Here is a 17,528-nt window from a genome sequence, read left to right on the forward strand (position 1 = left end):
CTCTTGGGTAGGATCTTCAAAGTTAAAAAGAAAGCAAATGAGTTTTAAGTATGTTTGTATTAAGTGTATGCAGCCTTATAAAATCAAAGCTGTATTTAAACATTTATACAGTTCATGAACAGCAATTGATGTGGAACTCAGTGTTTAACAATTTATTTTTTTAGGTACGATTTTTCAAGACTTTTGCTATTTTCTTTTTATTTGCATAACTTTATACTCTTACTGCGTAATGGCCTGGAATTTGAGTGTTCCTTTATGTAGTCACTGGTTCTTACCTGTGTTTTATCTCACAGAAATACAGCAAGTTTTGGAAAACCTTACGGAGCTGCCCTCGTCTACAGGAGCAGAAGAAATAGAGCTGATTTTTTATGGAGAATCCTATTGTGAAATCACTTGCTAAGGTATAGTAGTTTATTCATAAGATTCCTGAAGGACTTTGAAAATTGTTTTTGTGGAAGTGTTTTCAGTGACCACCATTTTGTAAATTTAGTTGATTCACCTTTCTGCATAGTTAGCAAATAACACTTGTCACATGATGAAATGTTACTGTATGCAAAGATAAGGTTTACTTGTCTCTTTTGTTCTGCCTTTAGAAAATGGGATGACTCTTAGCTTTTTACCTATAGTACCTATAGTACCTTAAAGCTAGACCAGTCATAGCAGCGCAGGGTTGAGCTGGAGTCTGTGAAAGGGATTTTGGTTTTCTCTTCACTTCCAACCAGCAAGGTGGTTGGCTTTTTTTGTTTGTTTGTTTGTTTCATTGTAAATTATACCTGCTTGTCATTTAAATTTGTAATCACTTTTATTTAGTTCTTTTATTTTGAAATTTTAGATTTTCTTCCACAACCCTGGTATTTTAGATATGTTTTCTTAATCAACTCTGGAGCAAACATTATTAACTCACTTAATAGACAACTTTTTTACAGGCATATTTGTAATTCTGTTTTATTTCATTTGCAATTTCTTAATAATACTTTTTTGAATATCAGGAAAGCTCAGTGTATTTATTGTCCGTTTCACATCCTGCTGGCTCATACCTTAGAGCTGTTGCGGGCAGTTTTTGCTTTTGGAAAGCCATTCTGATCGTCCTCCAGCCTCTGTTTCATGGGCCCACCTTCTCCTGTTTGTTTTGCATTGTACTGCTAGAATGCAGATCTCACCTATGTGGGGTTTTTTGTTTGTTTTTTATTTCTTGTGTTTTAAGGCTTCTGACAACCATTTTTCCTTTCCATTGGTAAATATGAGTCAATGTGGCTCATTCATCACTGCTGCTCATGAGGTCATGTGGTAAGAAGACATTTCCATAATGTGTATATTTAATATTGCTGTATTTTCATAAAGTACAGGTGGTTGTTTATTTCACATTGTGACTTCTTACCCTATACCTTAACAACTTACTCTTTTGAGGTTCAGCTTCTGCGCCTTTGGACGTAAGTAGAGCCATTTGAGCCCATGCTAAAAATGGCTTGCCTTGGGCTCCTGAAGGTACAATAGTTTTACTCTTTCCATGTCTAATATTATTGATTGTCACTTTTTATTGTCGCTGAATCACTTTCATCACTGCTCTCATGTTTAAGGATTTTATGTAGATTTAGGCATTTTAATAGTATGTAAAGCATTTTACAGTATACTTGTAGTTTCCTAAGGCCTTTAAAATGTACTAGAGTAAATAATAGGGCCAAGGGTTAGGACAGGTATTCTAATCTTACCTTTTCAGTGCTCTATTTAACATAGAGTAATGGTGGGAATTTTCTCCACATACCATCATTCAGAACCACAAGGAAGGTTCTGCCATCTCTGAGTCTTACCAAGGAGAAGGCTTTCCCACTTTAATGGGGCTGGGGCACTGGAGTCCTTGACATGGTCATGCCCATGTCAACAAAACATATTTACTCAGGACTTCCCTACCTCCACAAAAAACTTATTAAAAGCAACAAAGCTGTGTTACAAGGCAAAAAGCTGAATGGAATCAAATTAATCATCAAATATACCCACACAGCAATGGTCAATTGTTCTGTTAGCCAAGGATGCCCGAACTCCCAGTGTCCCAGGGGAAAGACTAGTGTTTTCAGCAAACAGACTAGTGTGGCACATATAAAGTTGGAGCCTTATCTCATGCTACATATAAAAAGTAACTTATGAGATGGATCCAAGAGCTAAATCTAAAAACTAAAACTGTAAAAATTTCTAGGACACACAGAGATAAACACTTTAGATTTACCAAAGGATTCATACATACGACATTAAAATTACCACCAGCAGATGGGGGAAAGGGAGTAATATTCAAGTTTACAATTTTTGTATTTCAAAAATAAGGACTTGAACAAGACATTAGCACATCTTAATAGACAAGAGAAAAAGAGAAGACATGTAAAATACTGATACTAGAGAATCTGAATCAAATCTAATTGACGTTTTAACACTCAAATACAATATCCGAAATTATCTCATTTGATAGGTTTAAGTATTAGAAGACTAGATACAGAAGGAAAGAATTGCTAAATCTGAAAATAGATCAACAGAACAAATCCCAGATGAAACTCAATAGAAACTCCAATCGAAATATAGAACAGCGAATGTTCTTGTGTGTGAGATGCACACACAAACTGTGATATGTGTGTTTTTCACATACCAGACAAGAACAGGGAGATTTAGAATGTGCTAATCAGAAAATAGATGAGTGTTAGGTTTCAGAGACGAAACCCTGGACAAATGGCTGACTGAGGTACCTATTTAACATATCAAAGTGGACAAGTGGACTCTGGCTTCCAGGTTCCTTCCAGTATCTCTTAGCCTCACAGATACAGAGTCAGGCATTCTGACTGGCAAACCTAACCACCTACCTAAACCTCTCCAGCCCCTGAGCTTCTCTTTCCCCAGCTTCTCTTCCCTATATAACTTAGCCACCTACGGGTCCTTCCCTTCCCTTTTGTAACTCTCTGTCTGCATCCCCAACTGCCGGTTGGATTCCTTCATCTGAGACCTTTAGAGGAACTAAGGGGGATCCTCATTTCTAGGATCATCTGCAAGTCCCACACAATCCTCTTCCTGCTGTCCATATGTCTGGATACTGTCATTGTCCTTGCTATCTATTCTCAAAGTCGTTTATCATTCATGTTTTAGACTTCACATTTGTCTTTGGTCATGATTCTTCTCTCTAGGATATGTTACAATCTCTAGGTTTCTTCCCTAGAGTCTAGAGCATTACATTGCAGGAGATGACACTCCCTCCCACATCAAGTCCCTTTGAGAAGCAGAAAGTCCACTTTCCAATGACCAATGGCAGAAACTTCATTTAATAAAACAAGGTTGCCATCTGCTGTCTCTTCCAGCAGGCTCCTCACAGATTGAAACACAGCATCTGCCACAGGTTCATAAGTTCACAGAGAGATCTGGGTAATTCTGATTCCTCAGACAGAGTCTCACTTGCCCCATACTCTGTTACCACAACGGACATAAAGAGAGCAAAACCATTTGAATTCAGATCCCATGAGCTCAGAAAGCATGCAGTCCTGTGTGGTGGAGAATGTGTGGAGAATATATTACTACCCCTTCTCTGGAGGGCAGTGTTCTTTGTGACAACAGCTATTAATTTCTACATGGGTTTTTGCTATTATTATTATTATTATTATTATTATTATTCATACAGTTCCTCATGATGTGGTGACCCCCAACCATAAAATTGTTTTTATTGCTACTTCATAACTGTAGTTTTGCTAGTGTTATAAATTGTAATGTAAGCATCTGATATGCATGATATTTGATATGTGACCCCCCAAGGGGTGGTGACCCACAGTTTGAGAACCATTGGATCACAGTGTGAAACACAGTCCCCACTGAATTACAGAGATCTTAATTCTTCCCTGTTACATGATTTCCTTGGTCGCGGTGGGGAAGTGTGGCAGCGAGCAGGAGACATGGTGGCCAGAGCGGAAGCTGAGGAGTCACATCTAGAATTTCAAGCACCAGCGAGAGAAAACAACTGGGAATGTCACATGACTGTGAACCTCAAAATCTATCCTGTATGACATGGTCCCCAAGAAAGCTCATAGCCCCTGAACCAACCTAGACAGTGCTGTCACCTGGTCAAGTTTCAAACGCCTGAGCCTATGTGGACATTCTCATTCAAACCACCACAGACGTCTTCCCACTACAGACCCCCAGGCCACTTGTGCTAGTGAACCAGAGTTCATTCTGCTAAAATCAGTCAGCGCCCATGAGGCAAGAGTGGACTGAACAGTGCCTTTCTCTTCATGCTCTTCTCTTCTAGCCAGGGTCTTTCATTATGTCAAAAATCTTTTCAAGATGTTGTTGTGGCAGGGCATTGGTGGTGCATGCCTTTAATCCCAGCACTCAGGGACTTGGGAGGCAGAGACAGGTGGATCTATGTGAGTTCAAGGCCATCCTGGTCTACAGAGTGATTGCCAGGATAGGCTCCAAAGCTACACAGAGAAACCCCGTCTCAGAAAAAAATGCTAGTATGTTCCATAGTCCTCTGTTTTGCGTCTTTAAATCCAAAATTCCTTGAGAAAGCAGTGCGTCCTAGTCCTTAGGAGTGGAGCGTTTGTCTTTGTGCTCCACCCTAGAAGTCATGTCTATGGGTGGAGGCTTTGTAATCATGCAGAGTGTCTCCTGAAACAGGCTGGAGTGAACAGCCTCTGGGCTGTCAATAGGCCAAAAGAAACTGGTGTCACTAGTGGGCAGGCTGCTCTCCTTTCTGGAAGTGAGCTAGATGGTGGTTAGTGGCTCAAGGACATGGCAAAGGCACCCACTTCTGCAACTTACCTGGTTTATTTCAATGAACAGGATTGAATTCTACAAGGCTAACCTGAGTAAGTCAGTCACTTCTTAGGCATTACTGCCACCTGGAGTCCTTCTCATGAATGAGAGCCAAGGCCTGGCTTTCCAAGATTTCCAAAGGGCCAGCAAGCTGTGGAGAAGGAAACTGTCATTCTGGTAAAAGTACAAATGCTGTGTGTTTACACCAGTAGCAAGCTGTTATTGAATGTGTATGTGTGTGTGTGTGGGTGGGTGGGTGGGTGGGTGTGTGTATGCGCATGTACATATATATGAAGAACTTTTCACTCCCAAACAAAATTGACTTGAGGAAATACTGAAAGATAAGCGACAGAAATTATAAGAAATATAATAGACAAAGTTCTAAATAGACAAAATATCCATAGTGTTTCTATTTGGAAACAAATGACAACAGCTGGGAACACTGGCACTAATTCCCTTTGTCATCATTGGTGTGCTGGCATGTCTGCTCAACCACTATTTCTTTGGGGTGGTTGTTTTGTTTAGCCTCTGAATTTGAGACAGGATTTTATTGTATGGCCCAGGCTGGCCTTACACTCTTGGTCCTTCTGGCCTGGTCTCCCTGATGAAGGAACTTCAGACCTGTACCACCACAGCTGTACAGCCTCCATCTCGAAGTCCTTTGCCCATGCTTTTCTTTACTAGAGACACTATAAGACTATTCTACTTTCCAGCTGTTTTTGGCCTGTTTAAAATGAAGGGACAGCTCTAGTAAGTGAGAGGTGAATCTGCCCCTCACCAGTCTGGAGGGCCACACAGGATGACAAACTTAGATTTGGGAGACCAGCTGTTGTGTGAAACTGAACACCAAAACAATAAGGGCCTGTGTGTCTGTTTGTGTGTGTGTGTGTGTGTGTGTGTGTGTGTGTGTGTCTGTCTGTGTGTGTGTGTCTGTGTGTGTGTCTGTGTCTGTGTGTGTGTCTGTGTGTGTGTGTCTGTGTGTGTATCTGTGTCTGTGTGTGTGTCTGTGTCTGTGTGTGTCTGTGTCTGTGTGTATGTCTGTGTGTGTGCGTGTGTGTGTGTGTGTGTCTGTGTGTGTGTGTGTGTTTGTGTGTGTGTGTGTGTGTGGTGCTGTCTTCCTTTTAGCTGTTTGATACTGATGTGGTTAGACACAACTGACTTCAGTTGTTGACACCATGGATCTTGTATCATTTCTTCCTGACACTCCTGATGACCCTCCCCATCTTCATGGAGAGCTGCAGTCTCAAGCATCGGGAGAAGATCCTGATGGGCACATCCTAAGGAGGATAAAGAAGGACACATGCAGGGAAAGTCTGACACTGTGGTGGGTGCTTTACATTGAGAGGTTGATGTGAAATGAGCCCCTCAGGATCGGCAAAGGCAAAAGTAGATATGTTTTATGTTGCTGTAGTAGAGATTGTGAACTTGATATTAATAGTAATTGAAAAAATTTTACAATAATACCAGCAGGATTCTAGTGGGATAAAATTGAAATCTTCGAAGATCAATGTTGCTGTCAAATAAAGGACCTGCTAGGAACTGAAGAGTGACAAAATGGACAACTCAGCCAGATCTCAGAGATAGGGAGGAATGGGACCAAAGGAGGAAGTGTGTACGCAGATCTGGAAAATGAAATCAACAGAACGCGGGTAGGAGGTTGGAGAAAGATGTCGCTGATGATGGGTGTGAAGAAGGCATCTGTGGTGAAAGGAAAGTCCCGACACCTCAAGTTGTCCTCTGAATTCCACACCATTGCTGAGTGTGCGTACGCACAAGTATAAGTAAACTAATGAACGAATGCAATTGGAAAAAGGGGGAGTGGCCTTAGGAAATCATGGGCTTCTTGGGTTATGGTAGGGACTTCTTGGAACCAGCAAAGTCCAGGCTACAAAGGTTTCTGAACAAAACAGAGATTATAGGGGATAGTTGTTCTTCATTATTTTCTTAGAATGTCCACGAAATATGCTGTATGTGTCAGCAGTGCCTAGATGTTTATTTTTATTTATTTACATTTTTGAGCACAGGCCATCCTGTCTTGTTCCACATTAAATTCTTTCACTGCCCTCTATGCTAGGAATGCCACGGTGAGCATACATTCCTTCTCAAGGAACGGTCATCTACTGTGTAGGTAGCTTCAGAACAGTCAGTAACTGGAGGACGACATGAAGAGAGCTATGCATGGCTTGCAGGAAAGGAAGACCGGCTAGCTGTGGCATCTACCAGGAAGAAAAGCAGGCAGGAGCATGGGCCTTCTCTGATGGCTTAGCTGCCATTTTCCACCGCCATGCCATTCCCTTCAGGTGTAGCAGTTTCCTTGCCCTCCCTAACTGGGCTTATTCCCTCCCTGTCGTCTCATGAGTCGTGTGTTCAGAGATTGTGTATGCGCCTGCCGCGATGGAAGTCAAACCATTCTCCTTAAAGGCAGGTGGAAGGCAGGCTGGCTAGCACCAGCTAACGAGCCTGGCTAGAGAAATCCTAAAGATGGTGAAAATAGGTAAGTGTAATTGGAAAGACCCAAGAGATTAGGGCTTTCTTTTCCTGTAAGTGGCTTCAGGTGAACTGGGAAGATGGCTCACTGCTCTCTTGATCCAGAAAACCCTACAACATCATGAAAATCAAGAGTTTCAACTCTTCATGCTCACTTAAGAACTCCTGTGAAACTGCCCAGGCCAAGAAGACTATGTGTAAATGAAATGCCACAACGTATCGGAAAGATGTTACTTGAAAGAATTCATGTGTGCCATTCGGGTGGTATAATGATAAGGACACTAAGTGTGCCTGGGCCACACAGTGGGGCTGGACACAGGGTCAATGGCATCAAAAGAGGGCTGGTTTTTGCTGCTCATGCTTAAAAATGCAGAGGGTGGTGTTGACTTACTTAAAGATTGTGATGTAGATTCTATAGCTGTTGAACATTCCAGGTGAACAAAGCACCTAAGTCGAATTGCTGGGTGTACGGAACTCATGGCTGGGTTAACCTGGCCAAACTGAAATGATTTTCACTAAAAAAGAACAAACTGTTCCAAAACCAAAAGATGAGGTTTCACAGAAGAAAAATATGTCCCAGAAGAAACCGAGGAAGCAAAAACGTATGGCAAGGAAATAAATTCATCATAAAATAAATGAAGATAAAAGTAATAAAATAGAATGCAAACCAGTTCAACGTGGGGGCATGCAATTTAAAGAAAAGGAAAAGTAAGAATGCAAAAGATATTTATTATTGAAAGATAGAAATGAGAGACCAATGCTAAAAAATGACTAAATGGATGAACTCAAGTGTATGGCAAAAAGGTTAAACCTTAAAGAGTTTAAAAATGTGAAATTGATATGTGTCAAAGGATTGATGATTTAAAACCGTCCAAGGAACCTAAGAGTTGTAAAATTAAAAGGATACAGTGAATTTGTTTACAAAAAGCCCACCATAAGTGATGCATCGACTCCAACAAGGCCACATCTCTTAATCCTTCCCAAACAGTTTCACCAGATGTGGTCTAAACAAAAAAATATATGAGCCTATTGTTGTTGAAACCCCCCAAAACTGAATTAAAGTTAACTTGAGGTACCTGGGATCCCTTCAAAGTCTTTGCTTCCAAGCCAGGATGCTTAATGGAATCAAAGTAGAACATTTAAATCTCAAAGACACAGCATCTAAATTGATCGTTGATAAGGCTCAGGTAGATGGCTTAGGAGAATAAGCTCCAAAAGTGATGCTTGTTAGGCAGATGTAAAAGGCTATCTTTCCCTGGTGAAGAAAGAGAGAGCTGCACTGTATCTGAACCATCATGCTGGCCTGTCAAGAGTTGTTTTTGTGTTTGTTTGTTTCTTTGGTTAATTAAAATTTTTTTTTATTGAAAACAGATTCTTTTTCATAAAATATGTTCTCATTATTGTTTCCCTTCACCAACTCCTCCCATAGCCTCAACACTTCTCATCACATCCAAATCCACACCCGTTCTTTCTCTCTTGTTAGATAACAAACAGGCCTCTAAAATTTAATAATAAAATAATAAAACAAAAAGCAGACAAAATGGTGCAGAACAAAATAATCATAAGAAAATGAGTCAAAAAGGCCTAAGAAACATATAGATGAGGTCACACATGTTCACACATAAAAACCCCATAGAAAACACAAAACCAGAAACCATAATATATATGCCAAATGTCTATAGGAAGAAAAAAAGGAGCCCTGACTAAAGATAATGAGACAGCAAACCTGAAACCTCCAAAAATGCCCTTGACTTCATTTTGTGGTGGCTATCAACTACTGGACATGAGGCTTCCCTTTAAGAGTGATTTGTACCCAGTGAGACTCGGTTGGAGAAAGCTAATTTTTCATCTGAGAGCAGTTATTATTGGAGATAGATTCTGGGTTAGGGAATGGAGACTGGTGTCCACTCCTCTCAGCACTGGGACCCACCCAATGTGTTTCAGACCTGTGAAAGCCCAGTGCATGCTGCTTCAGTGCTGATGTGCTTACTAGACCATTTTCCTTGGTGTCTCTCAGTCCCTCCAGGTCTTACAATCATTCTACCTCCTCTTTGAAGAGTTCCCTGAGCCCTGAGGGCAGGGAATTGATGGAGATGTGCCACTGAGGACTAACTGTCCCAAGGTTTCTTACGGTCCAGCTGTGGGTTTCTGTATTAGTTCCCATCTTCTTCAGAAGGCAGCTTCTCTGATGATGGCTGAGCAAGGCACCAATCTGTGCGTGTAGCAGAATATCATCAGGAGTCATTTTATGGCTACATTCCTTTAGCAGATCAGTTGTGTCTGCATTTCCCTTAGGTCTTTGACTCATCTAGTCTCAGGCACCTGGAAGTTCTGATCCTTCTTCTTCTACTTAGAAGGTAGGATCAGAAGTTCAAGGCCCTAGTAGTACAAGGATCGTGTCCAAGTGCTGGGATTCCAGTTATGAGCTGCCAGGCTCGGCTCTGTAACGTTTTCTTTTATCATTATGTTATTATAAGGAGGTTTGTTTGTGTGTGCACATTCATGCCATGGCGCACACAAGGAAGCAACAGGACAACACGAGGGAGTTTATCCTCACTTCCCACAATGTAGGCCTATGGGACTGAGTTCACCTTACCAGGCTTAGCAGCAAGCACCTTCACACAGTGAACCATCTCGATGACCTTCAGGTAGAACTTCCAAGTTTCTTGTATAAATCTGACTGTCGTAGTACATGTATGTGTTGTTACCACTCAAGAGACAGTGTGCTACTACTTAGTGTGGACTGAAATTGTACCCTTCTTCCTTGAACCTCTTGAGTGGTCGGGTATTTGCCTCATTGCTTGACCTATACACTTCTTTTTTACAACTTTGTGATTTCGAAGCAACTTTAGACGTTCCAAAGGTTAGAAAGAGGTGAGAGGGAGAAGCCTGGGTCAGTAAAGTGCCTGCTGTGCAAATGTGAATACTGAAGTCCAGGTTCCTTCCACTCTGATAAAGCTAATGCAGACTGATAGATCCCTGAATCTCACTGGCCAGCAAGCTAGCCAGTCTGATCTCCAGGTTCAGTGAGAGTTCTTGTTTCAAAAGAGAAGGTGGGGAGAGATAGAATAAGACACCACAGACATAAACTGTGACCTCTACACATGGACATAAGGCGTATGCACTCATATGTCCACACATGCACACACACCTTCACACACAGGCTTGGCTGGTGGCAAATGCCAGAAATCTAAACACTGAGGATGTGGAGTCAAGATAATCAAGACCACCCTTGACTACATTTAACTCCAAGAATAAAAACCAAAAAAAATTGAAAGAAAGAATGAAGAACCCTTGGATATCAGTCTTTTAGATTTCCTCAATACTTACATTTCTAAGTATTTATTTTGAATTCCGTGAAACATTCCAACATATGTTACAGGCATGACCCTTTATGACAAGAACATTGTCTGCAGAACAGTTTACCAGTCCAATGGGCACAAAGACAGTTATTAACCTGTAGTGTTTGCTGTGCTTGGGATCAAGCCCAGGGCTGTGGTGGACATGTAAGACCAGCACTCTGCTCCTGAGCTCCACCCCAACTTTTGTCTTGAGACAGGCTCTGAGGCTGCGGTTGATTCTGTGCTCCCCTGCTTAGGCTAGACAGAACTGGGCTTGTAGACTTGTACACCTGGTTAGTTAGTACTGTCCTGTTGTTGTGATGAAAACCTTGGCCAAAGACAACATGGGGAGCAAAAGTTTTCTATGGTTTACAGGGTACAGTTCATCACTGTGTGAACATTTGGTTGTTTGAAGCGTACTAGTTCCCATAGACTCATGTGTTTGAATGCTTGGTACCAGGGAGTGGCACTTGTAGTGGGTGTGGCCTTGTAGTGGGTGTGGCCTTGTAGGAGAATGTGTGTCACTTGGGGTGAGCTTTCAGGTTTCAAAGGCTCAAGCCAGGCCCCATGTGTCTCTCTCTCACCTTTCTTCCTGAGAATCCAGATACAGAGCTCTCAGCTTCCTGTCCAGCTGCATGTTCCCTGGCTTGACAATAATGGATTAAACCTCTGAACTGTAACCCGGTCCTAATTCAATGCTGTCTCTTAGAAGGGTTGCTGTGATCATGGTGTCTCTTCACAGCAATAGAACACTGACTAAGTCAGAAGCCATGACGGGAACCGAGGGAACCTGCAAGCTGGAAAGGAAGCAGAGTTCTGGAGAAATGATTCTGCCTGACTGGCTTTCCTTGGTCACTTAGCCTGCTTTCTCTCTTTTTCTTCCTTTTAAAGATTTATTTATTTATGTGTTTTATGTAGATGAGTATTTCATCTTCATGTATGTCTGCCCCCCCCAGAAGAGGGAATCTGATTGCACCATAGATGATTGTGAGCCACCATGTGGATGCTGGAATTGCAATCAAGACTTCTGTGAGTGTAGACAGTGCTCTTAAACATAGAGAGATCTCTCCAGCCCCCTCACCATCCTTACTTATAGAACCCTGGGCAGCCTGCCCAGAGTATCTACAACAACAGTGGGTTGTACTCTCCTGTGTCAATCATGAAATTTCTGCAGAGACCTGTTGGAAAGCCAGTCTGATGGGGACAATCCCTCATTTGTGTCTCCTTCTCAGATGACTCTAGTTGGTGCTGATATAAAAGTAACCAGCACGCAGATCTGGGATTTTGTTAGTTCTCTGCTATTGCCCTTTGTGTCTTAAGCTTGGTACTGCCAGTTGCTACCCCCAACAGCTCTTGGGCTTGTTTGTGTGTGAGAGCCACATGAAGATCTTTTTAATTCCTTAAAGGGCCTGGACAGATGGCTCATAATTTAAAAACATGTAATGCTCTTCCAGAAGAACCAAGTGTAATCATCAGTACCTACAGGGCAGCTCACCCTGTCTGCAACTCCAGTTCCTGAGACCAGACCTATCTTCTGAACTCCTCAGTTGCCAGGCACAGTTACTGGACATACATAAATACGTGTACATGTCGTTGACATACATACACACATGTCCACATTCCTAATACTCATGTAGTGAACATACTTACACATGTGGTGCACAGACATACATACACATATGGTTCACATGTGGTATGTACACATACATATTGGTGCACATACATAATACACAATTAGTATACATACATCCATCCACATGTGTTGCACATACATACATATATACATACATACATATGTGGTAAAGATACATTCATATACATGTGGTAATCATACATACATACTCTTGTGGTGCACACACATATATACACATGCATTCTCATTCACACAAACACAATGGTATACATACATACACATGTGGTGTACATATAGACATACACCCAGGCAGAACACTAACACATATAAAATAAGCCTATTTTTTAAATAATGAGAATAAATTTTATTTATATTATGTGAGTGAATGATTGCTTGTGTGTGTGTCTGTGCCTGTGGAAGTCAGAAGTGGTGATGGAATCCCAAGGAAGCGGTGTTACAGCCTGCTTATATTTGCTTGTACCAAACTCGCGTCCTCTGGAGGAGCACTCAGTGCTCTTAACTGCTGAGCTGTCTCTCCATCTCCAAAAATAAACATTCAGGAGCACTGCATCCTATAGGCCAACACTTAAAGCTCTGCATGTGATTGAATGGGGCTTGTTTGAGGGCAGGCTACTGTAGCTCACGCTGACCTGGAACTTCATATATGGCTGAGACTGGCCATGAATCCAAAGCCTGCCTCAGTTTCCTGAGTACTGGATTATGGGCAGCCTCACTAAGCCCTGGCATTCAGTTACATTGTTCAGAAGATTAAACCATGCTAGAGAGATGGCTCAGCAATGAAGAATATCTTGCTGTGAAATATTCCTCTACTGTGTAAAGATGTGTTACTTTATGCTGCTTCTGTTTAATTATGTAAAGGTGGGTTTCTTTACTTTTTGGTGCATTTGTTTAACTATGTAAAGAGGTGTTGCTGTTTCACCTTACCTGTCTAAGGCACCTGATTGTTCTAATACAAAGCTGAACAGTCAGTAGCTATGCAGGCCAAGGGATAAATAGGATGAAGACTCTAGACTGGGGGAGAGAATGAAGAAGGGAGTGGTGAGGAACAGAGGGACGTGTCCAGGACCAGAAGCCAGGCCTCTGCCAGCCAGCTAGGCAGAGTAAGACAAACAGAAGAACGAAAGGTAAAAATCCGGAGTCAAAACATAGATGAAGAGGCACAGCTTAAGTTCTAAGAGCAGGCCAGAAATAAGCCTAAGACAAGACCAAGGATTCATAACTAAGAAGAATTCTCTGTGATGGGCTAGTCCTGTGTATATGTCTATTGGCCAATAGGGAAGCAAGATAGGTGGTACTGGGAGTCTAGCAGGATTCTGGGAAGTGTAGTCAAAGAGCTGGTCACCATGTGACTCCTGGGAGGAATGGAGGAGGCAATAGTGTGTCCTAGCAAAGATAAGTTCTTTAAAATATATTTGAGTAATAATGGGTTAATAATCAAGTCAGACTTAGCCAATAAGAAACCAAGCAAACGGCCAACAGCTGCATAATTAATATATTGTCTCGTGTGTTATCGGGGGCTCAGACAGCTCGGCATGGCCCAGGCAGCTGTCGTCGAGGACAAGACAGTAGTCTCTGTGTCATGATTTGAGAACTGTCTGGGGGCCCAGGAGAAAGCCTGTTACAGCACATGGTTGCTCTTCCAGAAGACCACAGTTCAATTCCCAGCACCCACAAAGCAGCTCACAACTGTGTATCTTCAGTTCCAGGGGATCCAAAGCCCTTTTCTTCTCTCCAATATGCATTTTACACCTGTGGAACACAAACATACATGCAGGCAAAACACCCACACACATGGAAATAATAGATAAAAAGATTAAAAGAGATTTTTAAAAGATATATCTCTGTATGCTTATTTTCATTTAAGGATTCTTTTCTTTCCTTTTTCTCCTCTGTGTATTTGCAGATGTGTCTGTTCATGGGTGTAGGGATGAGTGTGAGAGGCAGGGTGGTTGTGAAGGCCAGATGACAATGTGTCATTCTGTGTATCCATCTTTAAAATGTTTTCAAAGGCAAATTCTTTCACTGGCCCAGAACTGTTCAACAAATAGGCTAGGCTGGCCTGCCAGGGAGTCCCAGGGTTCTGCTCTGCATTCCTAGTGCTTAGATTACAAGTGCCACATCACCTCACTTTTATTAAAAATTGTTTTTCAAGACACATATTCTCCATTTCTCTCTCTGTGTGTGTCTGTCTCTCTTTCTCTCTCTCTAAATACACACACACACACACACACACACACACACACACACACACACCTGAGACTGGGTTTCTCTGTTTGGATGTCCAGGATGTCCTGAAACTCTCTGTGTTTACTAGTCTGGTCTCAAACTCCTGTATCTGCCCACCGCTGCCTCCTGAGTGCTGGAATTAAAGGCAATCACAGGATCACCCAGCCACACCCAGTGTTGTCTCTGAGGGTCCTGGGGTTGAAACTTACAAGGCAAGCACTTCACTGACTGGGCTGTCTCCTCACCCTTTTTTTTCTGTATTGTGTTTGTTGTGACAGGGTCTCACTTACCCCAGCTGGCCTTGAACACACTTTGTATGTAGTCTGGAAAATCCTACAATTTCTTTTGGAAATCAGATAATAACAAACTCAAGAGACTAGTGGAAACCAAGCGGTTTTCAATATACAATTCTACAGAAAGGGACTCCAGCATTGAGAAAGGTCATAAATGAGCAAGGTGCTGATTGGCACATGACAGTGGCTTTTAAAATCATATCGAGTGACATTCCTATTTTCTCCTGCAGGCTTGTAGGAATTGCATCCACTAATTCCCATCTCATTTGCCTAGGACAAAATCCACATCCAAAAGTAATTAGGGACTTGAGACTGGCCCCTTCTGATTGGCAGCTTCCCTGATCTGATCCAGCTAAATTACCGATCATAGCACTTGTATCTTTCTGAAACAAAAGGTGGCTAGGAGCTAGCTAGGGAAGAGGGTCTTAGAGCAGCCTGCTCATCTGTCAGTATGTTCAAGTCTACCTCACCTCATACTGAGAATGGACTATAGCAATCTCTTTCTTACACTCCTGAGAGTGAATAGCAGAGTGTTACAACTCCACTCTGCCAGGGGAAGGGTTTCCCCGGCAACTGTTACATTCCTGCTGGCTCTGCTCTGCCCAGGGTCGTCTCTGCTCTGCCACAAAAGAAGGTCTTCACCCACAGCTCATCCAAGGGTTTTATCCGGCAGGAAGAATCCAGAAAAATGGCTGCCCTCTGCCAGAGTGGCAGAGGACACTGGGTAGCATGAACAGACACAAGCTGAATAGACACAAGGTTTATATAGGGATTCCAGGGTAGGGATTGGTCAGATTTCAATGCTGAGCTCACATTGGCTATAGCTCCTGCTCGAGGATTGGTTAGTTTTCTGCACAAGGTTAGGGTCAGATTTGGCTCTGGTGTTAGGGTCAAAGTTTATTTCTTTCTCTGGTCCTTTTTAGTCTTTTTGTTCTAGTTTTAGGACCAGGGTGTATTTCTTTCACTGGCTCTGATATCAAGGACAAAGTGCATTTCTTTGGCACTGGTTTCAGGGTTAGGGTGAATTTCTTTGGTTCTGGTTGCAAGGCCAAAGTGTGTTTCTTTGGCTGGTTCCCTTTCCCTACAGTACCTGGTCCTAGCTGCTGAGGAACCCAGTATGAGGGTGCTGAGCTATGCTCCAGGTAGGTGGGTGATTCTGCCATTGCTGCCCCGACATAGCTGGTACATTCCTGGGGGCTAGAAAGATGGGGAACTCGTCAATATTCTCAGAAAAGAATCTAAAGAATATATTGCTCCTCGCTCCCATGACTCCTCATCTTGCAAAGAAAATACAGACAAAGAAGTTACAGCTTTCAGGGACAGAGGTACTCAGCATTAGGAGTTGCCTGACTAGCAGGTAGGACAAAACATCCATTCATATGTAAACAAATCAATTACAATTAAAAACAAAAGACTACCTTACCTTTATATGTTTAGCTGTGTGTTTTTCTCCCTCAAGGGATACTATTCATCCATGTTTCCCTAACACCTAGCAAAATTTCATGGGGGCAGGCCACAATAAATGTTCAAAGACAAGCAGGCAGACCTTGTTGAGTGGTGAGCATCCCAGGCTGAGCTAAGATGGAACCATGAATGGGGTAGGAAATGGGTGCCCGGATGAAAAGGACAGGGACCCTGTTCTCATCAGTCCTACAGTGTATGTGGTCTTCTGATGCCTTGTCTTGTCTGACCAGTCAATGAAGATGCCACCATGCTGGGGCCTTTCTTGTTGCCTTGTGATTTCTGGTGGGATGTGTGAGTAACTCAGGGTGAGATCCAGTTTTCTGATTCCCTTTGGAGGAGATCAGTATCCTGGAGTGAGTGGGGGAAATGATCTGTCTAATACTTGAATGGGCAGGACAAGATTCAAACTAGCTTCTAACTCTTGATTTACCTGGCACTGCTCTTCACACAGGTGCATGGTATTTCTTGTTCCAGCTTACCTGCTCTGAGCTCAGCCTAGACTCATTCAGACAGCAGTGAGCACATGTAAACCACAGCTAGGAGGGAAGCTGATTGCAGATGAGCCCAGAGTTACGTTAGCTCTCTGGAGGCTGCCTCGGGTATCATGGAGGTTTAGGTATCCCCTGAGCCTGTAGACAAGCAGGAACCACTCTAGTAAGAATGTTCTAACAGGTTTCCAAAGAGAGGAATTTGTTTGGAAAGTTAGCTCGCCTATCCCAGGGGTACTCAAGGAGATAAAACTAGGCATGGTATGGCACTTGAGAGGTATGAGCAGGAGTTCAAAGTCAGCCCTGGCCTTACAGCAAATCAGAGGCCTGTGTGGGCTTCATGAGACTGTTTCTCAAAACAAGAGCAGAGGAGCAGGCTGGAGTACATTCAAATAAAGCAAAGTGATTCTTCATCCAGATTTGGGTTCCATGATTTTTCTGTCCCTGAACAACATTAAAATTGGGTAGTTTACACAATTCTTTAGGTCTGTTTATTAATATGTGGAAGGCATTCTCCAGAAATGCAGTAAAGTTTAGAAACAGGGTTTGTGACATGTCTTTCTTTCTCTCTCGTGTGTGTGTGTGTGTGTGTGTGTGTGTGTGAGAGAGAGAGAGAGAGAGACAGACAGACAGACAGACAGACAGACAGACAGACAGACAGACAGACAAAGACAGAGTGAGTTCCTGTTGTGTATCTCTTCATCACATGCAGTGCCTACAGAGGCCAGAAGAGGGCATCATCTCTCCTATAACTGGAGTCACAGATGGTTGTGAGCTGCCATATTGTAAATCAAAC

General features: G+C 42.5%; 1 protein-coding gene across 1 annotated transcript in view; it reads left to right on the forward strand.

Moving 5' to 3' along the window:
• The first annotated feature begins 293 nt into the window (after window positions 1-293).
• Window positions 294-17,528, forward strand: part of Vopp1 (VOPP1 WW domain binding protein) — a 148,824-nt gene continuing 131,589 nt past the window's right edge. Inside the window, exon 1 of the mRNA XM_040739398.1 lies at window positions 294-401. Within this exon, the coding sequence (XP_040595332.1) occupies window positions 369-401 (33 nt within the window). The 5' untranslated portion in view covers window positions 294-368. The remainder of the gene's footprint in view (window positions 402-17,528) is intronic.

This window comes from Mesocricetus auratus, unplaced genomic scaffold, assembly GCF_017639785.1.
Source record: "Mesocricetus auratus isolate SY011 unplaced genomic scaffold, BCM_Maur_2.0 Super-Scaffold_100676, whole genome shotgun sequence".
Taxonomy (NCBI): Eukaryota; Metazoa; Chordata; class Mammalia; order Rodentia; family Cricetidae; genus Mesocricetus; species Mesocricetus auratus.